This window comes from Mandrillus leucophaeus, unplaced genomic scaffold (genome assembly GCF_000951045.1).
Source record: "Mandrillus leucophaeus isolate KB7577 unplaced genomic scaffold, Mleu.le_1.0 Scaffold4, whole genome shotgun sequence".
In the NCBI taxonomy this organism is placed as follows: Eukaryota; Metazoa; Chordata; class Mammalia; order Primates; family Cercopithecidae; genus Mandrillus; species Mandrillus leucophaeus.
The window spans coordinates 2,229,089-2,245,369 of record NW_012104253.1 but is presented as its reverse complement, the minus strand read 5'-3'; the positions used below and the strand labels follow the sequence as shown (position 1 = coordinate 2,245,369).

Sequence of the window (16,281 nt, the reverse complement as noted above, 5' to 3'; positions counted from 1 at the left end):
ATTTAACCTTTGTATACCCCACGCCATCTCCTTTTTTCTTGAACCTCTACCAAAATAAAAATAGCAGAAAGCTTAAATGTGTTTCACAATAACTTTGCATTAAGCACTTTTGTGATCGATATACTTTGCTTTCTGCTTTTCAGATGTTCCTCCTGCTGATCAAGAGAAGCTTTTTATCCAGAAGTTACGTCAGTGTTGCGTCCTCTTTGACTTTGTTTCTGATCCACTAAGTGACCTAAAGTGGAAGGAGGTAAAACGAGCTGCTTTAAGTGAAATGGTGGAATATATCACCCATAATCGGAATGTGATCACAGAGCCTATTTACCCAGAAGTAGTCCATATGGTAAGTGATTGCAGGTTAACCAGTGTGTCCCGGTTCTGGTTTAGAAACAGGACAGGCCAAGACATCTGAGCCTAACACAGTGCTACCCAGGAGAAGCATCCTCCTGTTCCAGAATTTGTAGTTGTACTTGAAGAATGAAAATTTTCTTTGTATCCTGGATTATAATGATAATAATAGTAAGGGAAGTCAGTTGCCTTCTAGGGACCAGTCTAAGCGCTTTGCATTTATTAACTCATTTAATCCTCACAACTACCCTATGGGGTTGAAATGTTAGAATTTGTATTTCTATGTATTATTTTATGCTCTTTAAATTTTTTTTAAATGTATTTAACATTAATATACTAGTGCCCTTTTATAGTTCAGAAGTAAAAATTTTGTCCATCCATGTGCAGGAAAATTCTCATGATGGGATAGAGTTGAAATATTGACAGAACCAAACTGCTGTCAGAATAGTTCATACTTATTGGCTGAGAAGGCCTCCGCCTGTCAGTGCTGAGATCAGGACAGCCCATGCTGATTGGCTGGGAAGGCCTTCCTCTATCAATGCTTCCTCTGTCATTCCTCTATCAATGACAGTAGGTCCTGACTGGCTGAGATAGTCTTATCATCCTGCAGTTACTTCCGTGTTGGTTTTTTTCAGCCCCCAGATCTCAGTCCTCTGAAGTGTCATACTTTACAGCCCATTCCTCAGTCAGTATCACCTGGAAACACTTAATTCAGTGCCATTACCAAAATTTGCTGTTTGACACTGAAATCCAGTTTTCTGTTGAGTTTTCTTGAAGTGTTGATATTTTATCTGCCTTTGAAACTAGTGCCCCCCACACACACTTATTGGGGAGTCAGTGTGGCTTAGTGTAAAATGTTAAATCCAATTTTCATTGAGCTCTTTGTTAAGTTACTGATTTTTTTTTTCCAAAGCTATATATTTCAGAATTGACTAGACCTCTTGACCTAAAATACTTTTATTTCCTTCTTTAGTATGTTTGCTTTGGAAAAAGATGAAAGTAATGTTCTTTGTTGTAGTTCAGTCTACTGTGTCAGAGGCTGAGATCAACTTGATTGTTTTAACTTGTTGTTAACTCTTAACATTCAGAATTCACTGGCATGGCTACTGTGTAGTCGGCCTAAGGACTGCAAAAGCCATGCGGGTTCCTGTCCCAGACTTGTGCCTGAAGAATAGTTATAGGCATAAACTGAGCAGAGAATATAAACCCTAAAACCTTACCTGTTCAGACTAATGACACTTGAGGAATAGCTTTTTTTCTTTCTTTTTCTTTCATTAATTTTAACTCTCAATTACTTTGGAAGCCAACTCTAGCCCCAGAATCATAAAAATCTTTAATATTTTCTCCTATTACTTTCATAATTTTGTTTTGCACATTGCATTTTATAATCATTTTTCTTTAAGTATGGATATGTAATAGTTGTACATATTTATGGAGCGTGTGATATTTAGATGGAAGCATAGAATCTGTAATGATCAAATCAAGGTAATTGGGGTTTCCATCACCTCAAGCATTTATCATTTCTTTGTGTTAGGACATTCCAGTTTTGTTTTGTCTTTTTTTTATGATGTGGGTTAGGGTAGAACTTCATTTTCTTTTAAATTTATTTTCTTCTAAAATTATTGAAAAATTATTTCTCCCTACATCATGTATTGAATATTTCATTTCCCCCTGTTGCTTAATGCTTCCTTATTATGTATTCATTTTATTGTATTATATGTTAGATTTATAAGTATATAAATTCTATATTACGTTTACGTGTGTGGAAGATTTTCCTGTGTTTGAGAAAGTCTCTGATTCCCACTCTTTAACCTAAGAGGAAAGAGTCTACAAAGAATGACAAGGCTCCTGTTGGCCTGGTTCAGGTCAAATGCCTGCCCTTGAACCAGGTGTGCTCCCCACTGCCTCTCCTCTGTATTTCACAGCAGCAGTGTGGGTTACTGGCACCACTTAGGATACTTAAAAGCCCTTGAGGCTGTTTTTATAGATGAAGTCGTCATTGCCTCTCCTCTCCCTGTTATAATTGTTTCCTAACTTGATTCTCCTCCTGCTGTCTTAACTTGTTTCCCACCCGAACCTCACGCCAGACTGCAGAGTGTTGTCAGCCCCGGGCTCCCTAAGCAGTAAGCAGACACTGACTGAGCATCCACCGTGGGCCAGACACGTTTTGGGGTGAGGAAATAGAATGGCGAACAAGACTTCTGCCCTCCTAAAGCTTTCATTTTCATGTGGGAGACAACCATAAAATAAGCCAACCAGTAATATATCATGTTAGATTGCAGTAATGCCGTGAATAAAAGTCATCCAGGTGAAACAGAGTTGCAAGACTGGGAATGTGATTTCTACCTTCTGCCCACGTGGGCGGGAAGAAGGCACGGAGTGGAAACTTGGTGATGAATTAGACCGTCCCGTGAAGATGGAGGCACATGAGATGCTTTTCTGTGGTCACTGTGAGAGCAGGGCACAGTTCATTTCCTTTCCTTTCTGCTGTAAGTTCAGCAGAGTTGATGAGAAGTATAGTGAAAGAAGGAAGAACACAGGCGGTGGGGTGGTGCCTGGCCGTCGTTTGTGACCCTCTTGTCAAGAATTTAAGCAGCCTGTACAAGGCGTCTGTCCCAAGCAGTGTCTGGGTCTGGTGTGGCAGGTGGCAAAAGCCTGGGCCTCTTTGTGGTTCACGTCTGGTGAGAAGCTCTGCAGCTTAGAGCCCCTGTGTGCTCAACACTTAAGCAGCCTTTAGCCATGCCTGTTGTTCTGTTTGTTTCTTGTTGGGGGTGGGAGTGTGTATATTTTGGTCATAATATTTTTAGAGACATTAATTTCCACTTTTTTTGAAAAATCCAAAGCTTTATAGCTGTACTCCTAATGCTGCTACTTTTAAGTATCCTGCTTATTAGACTGGACTGCTAGATGTGTTTTTTTTTTTTAACAGATCTACTGATACATTATTCACAAAACTTAGAATTCACCCATTTAAAGTGTGTGAGTCAGTGATCTTTAATATGAGTATGGGATTGTACAGCCATTTTCACATCTGGTTTTAGAACTGTTTCATCCCCTCAAAAAGAAATCCTGCACTCATTAATAGTCACTGCCATTGTTCCCTCCTCCCTCACCCGCCCCTAGCCCTGAGCAACCACTGATTGACTTTTTGTCTCTATGGATTTGCCTGTTGTGGACATTTCATATAAGTGGAATTACAGAATATGTACCCTTTGGTGTCGGCTTTCCTTCACTTAGCATAATGTTTTCAAGGTCCATCCACATGCCAGTACCTTTTTATTGCCCCGTAATATTCCATTGTACAGATATACGACATTTTATTTATCCATGTATCTGTTGATGGACGCCGTATTATTTCCATTTGGGGGCTGTTATGAATAACTGCTGTGTGAACACTTGATACACAAGCTTTTGTATGAACGTGTGTTTTCATATCTCGTGGGCATATACCTAGGAGCAGAGTTGCTGGGTCATGTGGTAACTTGAACATTTTGAAGAACTACCAGACCGTTTTCACAGTGGCTGCACCGTTTTACGTTCGTATCAGCAGTGTATGGGGGTTCCAGTTTCTCCATCTCCTCAACACTTGCTATGATCTGTTTTATTGCAGCCGTCCTAGTGGGTATGAAGTGCACCTCATTGTGGTTTTGATGTGCGTTTCCCGACAGCCAGTTATGCTGAGCAGCTCCTTGTGTGTTGTGTATTTTTATACATCATAGACGTTAGAGCTAGAAATTAATGGAAACATACTGATCATCTAGCTTGACCCTTTTCTTTTCCAGATAAAAAAGCTTATTGGGTTCAGAGAGATGCGGGTGGTGAGGAGCAATTCCCAGGGGAGCCAGCTCCTGGCGTGCAGTTTCCCAGGTCTAAGTTATACCAGCTCCATCATTAATTTCAGCCGTGTTCAAATATAATCAGCCACCTGTTTTTTTCAATTAAATTATCTAGCTAATCTGTTTCTCGGGCATGGACCTTCTTCTGATAGTCAAAATACCAGTAGCAAAACTAATTGTAGCTTTTTAAAAACTCTGTCGTAAAAGTAAAGCTGCTTTGTTAACAGTAACTAAAGAGTTAAGGTTAGGGGTTGCACCCTTTCAAAATCTGAAACATTGACATATCTAGCAGTTTTTATGTGATTTCAGAGGGTGCAGGCCTCCTAGAGCCTACAGTAGACCCCAGATTAGGAAATGTAGAGTCTTATCTTCTAAATCAGGGTTCTCATCCACATCAGGGGATCAGAGATGCCTGGTCTCCTCGAGAGCCTTTCAGAGGGTCTGTGATGTTAGAACTATTTCCATCATCCTGCTAAGACTTTCACTGACTTTTTCACTGTGTTGAAATCTGCACCGATGGTGCAGTGGCAGTAGTAGGTACAACATCCGGCACCTTAGCAAGAAGCACAGGGGTGGCACCAAGCTGACAACCACACACCCAGTAGAAACAAAAACTGCCAGTTTCACTTAGTGGCCTGAATGAAGCAATAGAATAGATTAATTTTATTATTTCATGACCCTTGTGCACACATGGCCTTAGGACTCTATGATGAAATGTGAAGTTTTCGTAAAACTCTTCGCTGCTGGTGCAGTAGTCAGGAGGGAAAGCGCTTGTGCAGTGGCGCTGTCGGCCAAACTTGCTGCTGTTTTCATGGAACACCATTTTTACCTGAAGACTGGCAGACAGACCAGTTATTCAGACTTTGAATATTTGGCGGGCATCTTCTGAAAAAAGAAGCAAAATGAGAAAGTCACTTTAAGGAAAATAACTGACAGCATTTGTTGTCAGTGATAAAATTTGAGCTTTCTAGGGAAGTTTTGTTTCATTTTGTTTTTAGAGATGGAGTCTTGCTCTGTCGCCCCGGCGGAGTACACTGGCATAGTCGTAGCTCGCTGCAGCCTCGAACTCCTGGGCGTGAGTGATCCTGCCACCTCAGCCTCCTAAGTCGCTGGGACCACAGGCATGCACCACCATACCCAGCTGATATTTTTTATTTTTTTGTAGACGCAGGGTCTCCACTCTATTGGCCAGGCTGGTCTCGAACTCCTGTGCTCAAGCAGTCCACCCGCATCGGCCTCCCAAAGTGCTGGGATTATAGGCATGAACTATCACACCCAGCCAGAAATCTTGATTTTTGGAAAATGTATATGCAGCAGGGTGAGCTTCAGCCTCCCAAAGCTGCAGACACTCCTGCTGAGCTCAGTGGTGATGGGAATGAGCAGGATTTTTAATAGATATGAAGTGAGTCACCACTTGGAAGAGCCACATAACTCAGTGAACGAGTATTTTCCAAATGACCAGTAGAGGTTACAGAGTCATTTGTGGCAAGAGAGCCATTCAGAGCGCACGATCCAGCACTGGATTTGAATGTGAGAGGACAGACGCTCATTGATGGGTTTCAGCACCCATGCAGGAGCTCACCCTAATAAACTACTACTGGTTGAATTTTGGTGTAGACAATGAAAACACTATTAGATAGATACTCCTTCCTTGTCAACTACGTTGTCTGTGTGGGAACAGACTTTCATCCTGTATTTCAGCCTAAGCATTCTGAACACAGAAGCAGATATGATAATCCAGCATTTTTATATTAAACCAGATGTTAAAGAGATTTACAGAAATGTAAAACAATGCCACTTTGCTCACTTATTTGTTTTGGAAAATATAGTTATCATGCATAAATATATATCATTTATACTAAGACATGATATTTTTTCTTTTTTTTTTTTTTTCTTTTTTTTCAGATGAGGTCTTGCTCTGTTGCCCAGACTAGAGTACAGCAGCATGGTCATTACTCACTGCAGATTCAAACTCCTGGGCTCAAGCAATCCTCCCCCTACCCCTGCCTCAGCCTCACAAGTAGCTGAGTCTACACTACAAGTGTGTGCCACTACACCTAGCTGATTTTTTTTTTAAGAGATGGAGTCTGAGCCTGGCGCAGTGGCTCACGCCTGTTATCCCAAGGCATATGGGATATGGCCCACTGGGAGGCTGAGGCGGGCGGATCACCTGAGGTCAGGAGTTCAGGACCAACCTGGCCAACATGGTGAAACCTCGTCTCTACTAAAAATACAAAAATTAGCTGGGTTTGGTAGCGCACGCTTGTAATCCCAGCTACTTGGGGGGCTATGGCAGGAGAATCGCTTGAACTTGGAAGGCGGAGGTTGCAGTGAGCTGAGATCGCGCCACTGCACTCCAGCCTGGGCGACAGAGCGAGACTCCGTCTCAAAAAAAAAAAAAAAGAGCTGGAGTCTGGTACATTTCCTGAGTTGGTCTTGAACTCCTGGCCTCTAGTAACCATCCTGCCTCAGCCTCCCAAGTTGGGATTTTTTTTCAATTTCTCTGGTTTAATTTCTAATATGGCCAATATCAGTAGATACAATTCTTGTAAACAAAAGTTCTTTAGGATTTGTAACCGTTTTGAGGAGTTTAATAGGGGCCTGAGACCAAAAAGTTTGAGAGCTACTTTTCTAAAACAGTGCTACTCAAAGGCTGCAGCTTCAACAGCTTTTAAGCTTGTTAGAAATGCAGATTCTTGGCCGGGTGTGGTGGCTCACACCTGTAATCCCAGCACTTTGGGAGGTCAAGGCTGGCGGATCACCTGAGGTTGGGAGTTCTAAACCAGCCTGGCCAACATGGTGAAACCCCATTTCTACTAAAAATACAAAAAACTAGCCGGGTGTGGTGGCAGGTGCCTGTAATCCCAGCTACTCGGGAGATTGAGGTGGAAGAATCACCTGAACCCAGCAGTGGGTGGTTGCAGTGAGCCAGGATCGCGCCACTGCACTCCAGCCTGGGCGCGGCAGAGTGAGACTCTGTCTGAAAAAAAAAAGAAATGCAGATTCTTCGGGTCCACCCTAGACCTGTGGACTCTCTGGGGGTGTGTCACAGTGCTGTGTGTTTTCACTATTCTCCAGGTCATCCTCTGCAAGCCAAAACTTTAAAAACTGTTTTGAATAACGTCCTGCATTGTCCCATCTTTGGATTGTCAATTCCCTCAGAGAACAACTTATTATGCTCTTGCATTTCTTCCACTGAATTCAGCACACTGCCTTTTATAGACTCAATAAATATTCGTTCGATATGAGGTTTTCTGCGTAGACTTGGGCGTTAAGACTAGTCTTCATAGTCACCAATGAAAATAACCTGAAGATCAGAAAAGGAATTGCTTGGATTGGTGGTTGAATGAGTCGGATGACTCAGAAGTACTTCGCATTAGGGTGGACCTCTCTAGAATTACCCAAATCTATTGTGCTGGACCACTAAGAAGGCAGCCTGTTGTACTCACTCAATCATGCAAGAAATGTGTATTGCAGGCGCCATGCTACCGCTTGGGGCTACCCCAAGGAAGAAAACAATATAGTCTCTACCTGTATGATATCCACCCTTACTGGTCTGGGAGACGAGAAGAGGCAGCAGACGTTGTGATATGAGGGCCAAGGACTGCAGTGGCGGTCAGTGTGAGGTCTGGTAAGAGCACAGGCATAGGAGGCCTAACCCCCTGTCAGGGCGCCCCAGAGAAGTGGCATCTACACCAGCAGCCAACACTTCAGGACTAGCTGGCTCAGTGAAAGCAACATAGAGGAGGGAAGGGAAGAGGAGTGTTCCCAGCAGAAGGAACAGCTCCTCCAAGGCCCAAAGACTAGACAGAGTAAGACGTGTTTGGGTTTGAGCCAAGCCTGGAGCTCCCGATTGGGTGGGGCTGGAGTCTAGATCCTGGGGAGCTTGACGGAAACTGAGGACTTGAGCTCGTTGGGAGAGCTGGGACCACCCCGTGTGCTCTGGCTGCAGTGTGAAGAATAGATGGGAATGGGTGTCAAAATAATGCATGAAGGGACCAGCTCAACATCTGCAGCATTTCAGGGGAGAAATGGTGGAATGAGCCAAGCAGCTTTGATGGTAGAGAGAAATGGGCAAATGCAGAGATGTTGAGAAGGTAGAAACACAATTCAGGGTGGATTTGGTTAAGATACTTGGAGAGAGGAACCAACATGCAGGTTTCTGACTTGAGCAAGTGGAATGCTGGTTCCGGGAAACAGCGTGGGCCCTGGTGTGGGAAAGGCCTGAGATGGGTGTTATCTGTTAACATTACTTAGAGCTCTTTGGGTTAACAGGGGCCGACACCCAATTCACTGTGGTTTACCCTCACAAGGGAGTTTACCAGGCAGACACTGGGTCACTCACACTTAGTCCACAGACTCACAGGGACAGCTTTTCCTTCCATGTCCCATGTCCCCCGCTCCCTGTATGCAGCCTTCCTTCTTTGGGGCATCCCTCTGTGACGACAGAGGAAAGCATGGCCCTTGCTGGCTTGCCAGAAGAGGCCTGATGCCTCCTGTCCCCTGCCTGCCCTTGATCCCATTGCTATAGCTAGGGAGGTGGGGTACTATGGCTGTGACTCAGACTGCGTCATGTGCCCACCAAACCACGCGACAGAGTCGAGGAGCAAGAATTCCCCAGAAGGGAGGGAGTTGTGTGCTTCTCTGTGCAGATGAGACGGTCGGGTCTGTACCCAACTTTCATCCACTAACTGTGTTACTTCAGGTGAGCGGCTTGGTTCTGTAAGCTTCCGTTAGTGCTGCAGACAAATAGCTGTGATGCTTCTGCCTTTCAGAGCAGCTAGGATGAAAGGGGAAACACATGGAAAGCTGGGTAGCCCCCGTGACAAAGTTGTCAGTGTCCTTGGAAGTGGGCCAGAAAGGGACAAGCCTCCAAGATTTCTCAGAACGCTTACCAGGGGGACGCCTCAATGCAGCCTTCTTTCTTCGTATTAGTATGGGACTTATTTCTAATTCTTGCTCCAGACTCTGATACCTTGAGGTTACTTAACTTTTCTTTTTTTTTTGAGACTGAGTCTTGCTCTGCCGCCAGGCTAGAGTGCAGTGGTGTAATCTCGGTTCACTGCAACCTCCCAGGTTCAAGTAATTCTCCTGCCTCAGCCTCCCAAGTAGCTGGGATTACAGGCATGCACCACCACACCCAGCTAATTTTTGTATTTTTAGTAGAGACAGGGTTTCACCATGTTGGCTAGGATGGTCTCAAACTCCTGATCTCAGGTGATCCACCCACCTCGGCCTCCCAGTGTGCTGGGATTACAGGCATGAGCCACTGTGCCTGGCCTCTGTTTTCTTATTTAGAAGGTTATCATGCTGTGGAACTACTTCATAGAGAGTTAGTTAGATTAGTTTAAGTGGTGATCGGAAGATTAAAAATACATGGTCTGAAGTATGATTTCATGTTTGTAACATATAAATAAATTCATGAAAATAAAATCAAACTTAGGGAGAGAAAGCAACTTGTGAAATACTCTGCAGAGTACAGTGACCCAGCCCTGCAGCACCGTCCACACCACAGACTGATTTGGTTCCATTTTATCAATAGATTTGTAAAGTAAAGCTGAAGGCCTGGCCGACATGGTGAAACCCTGTCTCTACTAAAATACAAAACTTAGCTGGGCATGGGGTCGTGCACCTGTAGTCCCAGCTACTCGGGAGACTGAGGCAGGAGAATCGCTTGAACCCTGGAGGCAGAGGTTGCAATGAGCCAAGATAACGCTACTGTACTCCAGCCTGATGACAGAGCAAGACTCCATCTAAAATAAATAAATAAATAAATAAAGCTGAAGGAATATAGTACAAACTGTTAATAGTAGGTGCCTTTGGGTGGTATGTGAACTTTTCCCTTTTACTATACACTTTTGCAATTTAAAAAAAAAAATTCTCAATGGGCCAGGCACAGTGGCCCATGCCTATAATTCCAGCACTTTGGAAGACCAGGGCAGGAGCATCACTTGAGGTCAGGAGTTGGAGACCAGCCTGGGCAATGCAACAAGATCTTGCGTCTACAAAAAAAAATTTTTAGGCCAGGCACAGTGTCTCACACCTGTAATCCTAGCACTTTGGGAGGCCGAAACGGACAGATCATCTGAGGTTAGGAGTTCGAGACCAGCCTGGCCAACATGGTGAAACCATGTCTCTACTAAAAATACAAAAATTAGCCAGGCGTGGTGGCACACGCCTGTAATCTCAGCTACTCAGGAGGCTGAGGCAGGAGAATTGCTTGAACCCGGTAGGCAGAGGTTGCGGTGAGCTGAGATCATGCCACTGCACTCCAGCCTGGGCGACAGAGCAAGACTGTCTCAAAAAAAAAAGAAAAGAAAGAAAGAAAAGTTGTTAATAGCTGGGTGTGGTGGGCACACCTGCGCCTGTATGCCTAGCTACTCGGGGCTGAGGCGGGAGGCTTGTTTGAGCCCAGGAGCTTAAGGCTGCAATGAGGTATGATTGTGCCACTGCACTCCTACCTGGACAACAAACCAAGGCTCTGCCTCAAAAAAAAAAAAAAAAATTAGGAGTTATGTACCACATTTGTCATCAAAAACCAGTAAAGATATTTTTCTTTCTTAAAAACAAGCGGCCAGGCACGGTGGCTCACGCCTGTAATCCCAGCACTTTGGGAAGCCAAGGCAGGTGGATCACCTGAGGTCAGGAGTTCGAGACCAGCCTGACCAATATGGTAAACTCTCATCTCTACTAAAAATATGAAAATCAGCCAGGCATGGTGGCGGGCACCTGTAGTCCCAGCTACTCAGGAGGCTGAGGCAGGATTGCTTGAACCCGGGAAGTGGAGGTTGCAGTGAGCCGAGATCGCACCACTGCACTCCAGCCTGGGCAACAGAGCAAAACTCTGTCAAAAAAAATTAATTAATTAATTAAAAACATAAAATAAAAACAAGCTATCTGTATGTAATCGTAGTACTGTTTTTATCAGGACTCTTGTGGGTTTCCAGGGAAAACTAGTTCATCACATTATTTTAATCCGCACTGTCTGTAAGTGATTTGATGTTGACTTACACGTTTTATGAGCATGAGAGTGTTCTTAGAATCTCTTGGCCGGGTCCTGGGGGACGTCTCACACCCTGCACCCCGAGATGGGTGTCCTGTGCTTCACTTAGGGACTGATGTAGAGCACGTTCCTTCTTCTATTTTTATAGCTGATATTTACAGTGTGTTCTGGAAAGTTTTACTTGCTGTAAGGGTGATGATAGTTTGGGAGAGGAAAGAATGTGTTGAATTAAAAGGGATAGTATATTGACCAATGGAGTTTCAGTCAACAAATTTATTTCAAGTGAGGTTTTAAATCATGCATTCCCAAGTACTTTTTGAAATCCAAAGAATGATTTTTCCACTTTAAATATCAGTGAGCTGTTTTTGTTTTTTTGTTTGTTTTGTTTTTTTGTTTTGTTTTGTTTTTTGTTCTTTCTTGAGACGGAGTCTTGCTCTGTCGCCCAGGCTGGAGTGCAGTGGCGCGATCTCAGCTCACTGCAAGCTCCGCCTCCTGGGTTCACACCATTCTCCTGCCTCAGTCTCCCGAGTAGCTGGGACTACAGGCACCCGCCACCACACCTGGCTAATTTTTTGTATTTTTAGTAGAGATGGGTTTTCACCGTGTTAGCCAGGATGTTCTCGATCTGCTGACCTCGTGGTTCGCCCGCCTCAGCCTCCCAAAGTAAGCCGTTTTTTAGAGGTTTGTTTGTTCTTATGATTTTTAGATTTTCCTTTGACATTTTTAAATTATAAAAGAAATACATGCTTATGTGATAGCAAATGAAGCAAATATGAAAACATTTTAAAAAGTTAGTCTTTTTCCTACTTCACCCCTCCCCAGTTCTAGCCATCTCTACCTCCAGTCAACCAATTCATGTTTATTGTATTTTCAGAAGGCTACTGAGAAACTTTTGGGATGATGAGTATGTTCATTATCTGATTTATATGATTGTTTCACAGGTATATGCATATGTTAAATATCAAATTGTACACTTTAAATATGTACAGTTAATTGTATATAAATTATATCTCAGTAAAGCTGGATGTTTTCAGATGTCCAAAGTTGTTAGGTATTTCTTTTGGTCTAGGGGTGCAGTGAAGAAATTACTAAGACACCAAGGGCGTTGTGAACCAAGGCGTTTTGGGAACTTATGACCTAGTGAATATCTTTCCATAACTTTTTTTTAATTAATTTTTAATTTACATATAGTGAAATTCACTCTTTTTTGTGGCCAGTTCTCAGAACTTTGGTAAATGTGTATAGTCACTTCTTCCCCACCACAGTCAGGATATAGAACAGTTTCTTTTGTTTTTGCTTGTTTGTTTTGAGACGGAGTCTCTGTCGCCCAGGCTGGAGTGCAGTGGCACAATATCGGCTCACTGCAACCTCCGCCTCCCGGGTTCAAGTGATTCTTTTGCCTCAGCCTCCCGAGTAGAACAGTTTCTTTAACCCCCAGAAACATGGCTTTCTGCCCACTTTGTCGTCAGAGCTTTCCCCGTCCTTTATCTCTGCCCCTCACTAGTCTGTTCTCTATCACATCATTTTGTCTTTTCCAGAATGGAAACTCCATGGAAATGGATTCAGTGTGTAGCCTTTGGCTCTAGCTTCTTTTGCTTAGCATGATGCGTTGGACATTCATCCATGTTGTCACACAGTTTGTTCCTTTTCCTTCTCAGTATTGTCTCATTATATAGAAATAACACCATTTGTTTATCCATGTCCTAGTTGCGGGATATTTGAGGTGTTTCCAGTTTGGGGTAATAAAACTGTTATAAATATTTATATACAGATTTTAGACTTAAGCTTTTATTTAACTTGGGTAAACATAGGGATGCAGTCGCTAGGTGAATGGTAAGTGTGTGTTGAGCTTTCTAAGGAAGTGCCAAACCATTTTCCAAAGTGGCTGCCCTGTGATTCCCCCAGCAGTGCAGGAGTTCTCGTGCCTGCTGTATCTTTGTCAGTATTTGGTGTCAGCAGTCCTTTTATCTCATTTTGATTTTAATTTGCATTTCCCTAATGACTAATGATGCCAAGCTTTTCTGTTTGTTTGTCTCTTTGTTTTTTGGAGACAGGATCTCGCTCTGTCAGCCAGACTGGAGTGCAGTGGCTCGATCATGGCTCACTTCAGCCTCTACCTCCCAGGCTCAGGTGATCCTCTCACCTCAGCCTCCTGAGTAGCTGGGACTACAGGCGCCCACCACCCCACCCACCTCATTTTTGTATTTTTAGTAGAGACAAGGTCTCACTGTGTTGTTCCAAGCTGGTTTCGAATTCCTGAGCTCAAGTGATCCCCGCGCCTCAGCCTATGAAAGTGCTGGGATTCCAGGTGTGAGCCACCACACCTGGCCCAAGCATTTTTTCCCTGCGCTTTTTGTCATTTGTATATCTTCATTGATGAAGTGTCTGTTCAAATCGTTTGCCTGTTTTTTAATTGGGCTGTCTTTTTTTTTTTTTTTTTTTTTTTTTTTTGTGTTTTGAGACTTCTTTCCGTATCTGGGTACAGATTTTTTTGTGAGATCAATGATTTGCAAGTATTTTCTCTCAGTCTGTAGCTTGTCTTTTTTTTTCTTAAGTGTCTCGTACAGAGCAAAAATGTTTAATTTAGATAAAGTCCAACTTAGGATTTGTCCTTTATCAGTAGTGCTTTTGGTATCATATCTAAGAAGTCTGCCAAACCTAAGCTCACAAAGATCTTTCTCCTATGTTTTCTTCATGGCTTCACGTTTTACATTTAGGTCTGTGTGATCTATTTTGTCTGCAGTTCGTTCTTTGGCGTATGGATTTCCAATTGTTCTGTTTGTTGAAAAGACTAATGAACATCCACTGAACTGTTTGTGTGCCTTTGTTAAAAATCAGCTGAGCATGTTGTGAGTCTTCTGGACTCTGTCCTGTTGCATGTTTGTGTGTCTCTGCCAGTCTCATACTGTCTTCAGTGTGGTACTTAATAGTAAATTTTGAGATCAGGTTGTGTGACTCTGCTATAACCTCTTTCTTCTCTTTCAAAATTGTTTTGACTATCCTAGTTCTTTTACCTTTCCATATAAATTTTAAAATCAGCTTGTTATCTACAAAATGTTCTCCAGGGGTTTACTGCACATTCACTGAACATGTAGACTTGGAGACCATTGACCTCTTAGCAGTATGAGCTTTGCAACCCGTGTACACAGCATGTCTCCCCATTTTGGTCTTGTTTTGTAGTTGTCAGCAAACAGATGCTATAAATATCTTCTTAGACTCATAAATTAGTATTTTGGTTTTTAGTTGTCACTGTAAATAGATCTGTTTATTTTCCATTTGTAATTGTGTATTGTCTTTTTTCTTGTAATTCTATCAGGTTTTGCTTCATGTTATATATATTCATATAAATATTTAGTGTATATCCACTTGGTAAATTAACTCTTTTACCACAATAGAGATGACTGTATTCCTGGTAATATTACTTGCTCTGAAATCTACTCTGACCTTAATGTAGCCATTCCAGCATTCTTTTGACTAGTGTTGGTATGGTATGTCTTTTTCTTCCCTTTTACTTTTGATCAGTTTGTATCTTCATACATCAAGTGGGCTTATGGTAGATAGCATCTTGTTGAGTCTTGCTTTTTTTTTTTTTTTTTTGAGATGGAGTCTCGCTCTGTCGCCCAGGCTGGAGTGCAGTGGCGCAATCTCGACTCACTGCAAGCTCCGCCTCCCGGGTTCACGCCATTCTCCTGCCTCAGCCTCCCCCGAGTAGCTGGGACTACAGGCACCCACCACCACGCCCAGCTAATTTTGTATTTTTAGTAGAGACGGGATTTCACCATGTTAGCCAGGATGGTCTCGATCTCCTGACCTTGTGATCCGCCCGCCTCAACCTCCCAAAGTGCTGGGATTACAGGCGTGAACCATCGTGCCCGGCTGAGTCTTGCTTTTTTATTCAATCAGACAATCCCTGTCTTTCGGGGTGTTCAAACTATTAATTTTTCACATGATTATGAATGTACTTGGGTTTAAATGTACCACGTTCCTATTTTTTTTTCTATTTGTCCCACCTGTTTATCGTTTCTCTTTCCTCTTTGTCTGCATTTTTTTGGATCAATTGAGTACTTTTTATGATTCCATTCTATCTCATTTGTTGGCTTTTTTAAGATAACTCCATATTGTTTGATTTTAATTGTTACTCTTTTCTAGAATACACGTTTAACTTATCACACTCTACCTTCAAGCGATAATGTACTATTTCGTTAGAATAGAAGAAATTTACAACAGTATACTTCTATTGCTCCTCTTCCAGCCTTTCCGCTATTATCATACATTTTAGTTAGTATGTTATAAACCCCACAATCTTATTCTTTTTGTTGTAAAGAAATTTAAGTGATTTTTAAAAAATCTTTTATATTTACCCAGATAGTTACAATTTTCAGTGCTCATCATTCCATTGTGTAGATTCAGATATCCATCTGATATCAATTACCTTCTGCTTGAAGGACTGTCTTAATATTTCTTATAGCACAGGTCTACTGATGATGAATTCTTTTAGCTTTTGTGTATCTGAAAAAGCCTTTCTTTTTTTTGCCTTTTTTTTTTTTTTTTTTGAGACAGGGTCTTGCTCTGTTGCCCAGGCCAGAGTGTAGTGGTGCAATCACGGCTCACTGCAGCCTTGACTTCCAGGCTCAATCAGTCCTCCCACCTCACCCCCCCAACCCCAACTCTGCCCCAGTAGCTGGGATGACAGGCACATGCCACCATGTCCAGCTAATTTTTTTACTTTTTGTAGAGACAGGGTCTCACTAGGTTGCCTAAGCTGGGCTCAAACTCCTGGGCTCAAGCACTCCTTTCATCTTGGCCCCGCAAAGAACTGAGATGACAGGCATGAGCCTGGTCCTGCCTTCAGTTTTGAAAGATCTGCTTGCTGGTATAGAATTGCATGTCAACCATTTTATCCTTGAAAAACTTTTGCTCGCCTGTTGTCTTGCTTGCATTATTTCTGACAAGAAGTCTCCTGCCATTCTTTTCTTTGTTCCTTTGGACATAATGTACCCTTTCCCCCTCTGGGGGCTTTCAAAATTGTCTCTTCTATTGCTCTTTTTAAGCCATTTGATTATGATGGGCCTTGGCACGGTTTACTTCATTTTT

General features: G+C 42.7%; 1 protein-coding gene across 3 annotated transcripts in view; it reads left to right on the top strand.

Moving 5' to 3' along the window:
* PPP2R5C (protein phosphatase 2, regulatory subunit B', gamma) overlaps window positions 1-16,281 on the top strand; it is a 180,740-nt gene that overhangs the window by 110,001 nt on the left and 54,458 nt on the right. For all 3 annotated transcript variants that reach the window (XM_011991613.1, XM_011991615.1, XM_011991614.1), the window contains one exon: window positions 144-343. In XM_011991613.1, the coding sequence (XP_011847003.1) occupies window positions 144-343 (200 nt within the window). The remainder of the gene's footprint in view (window positions 1-143; window positions 344-16,281) is intronic.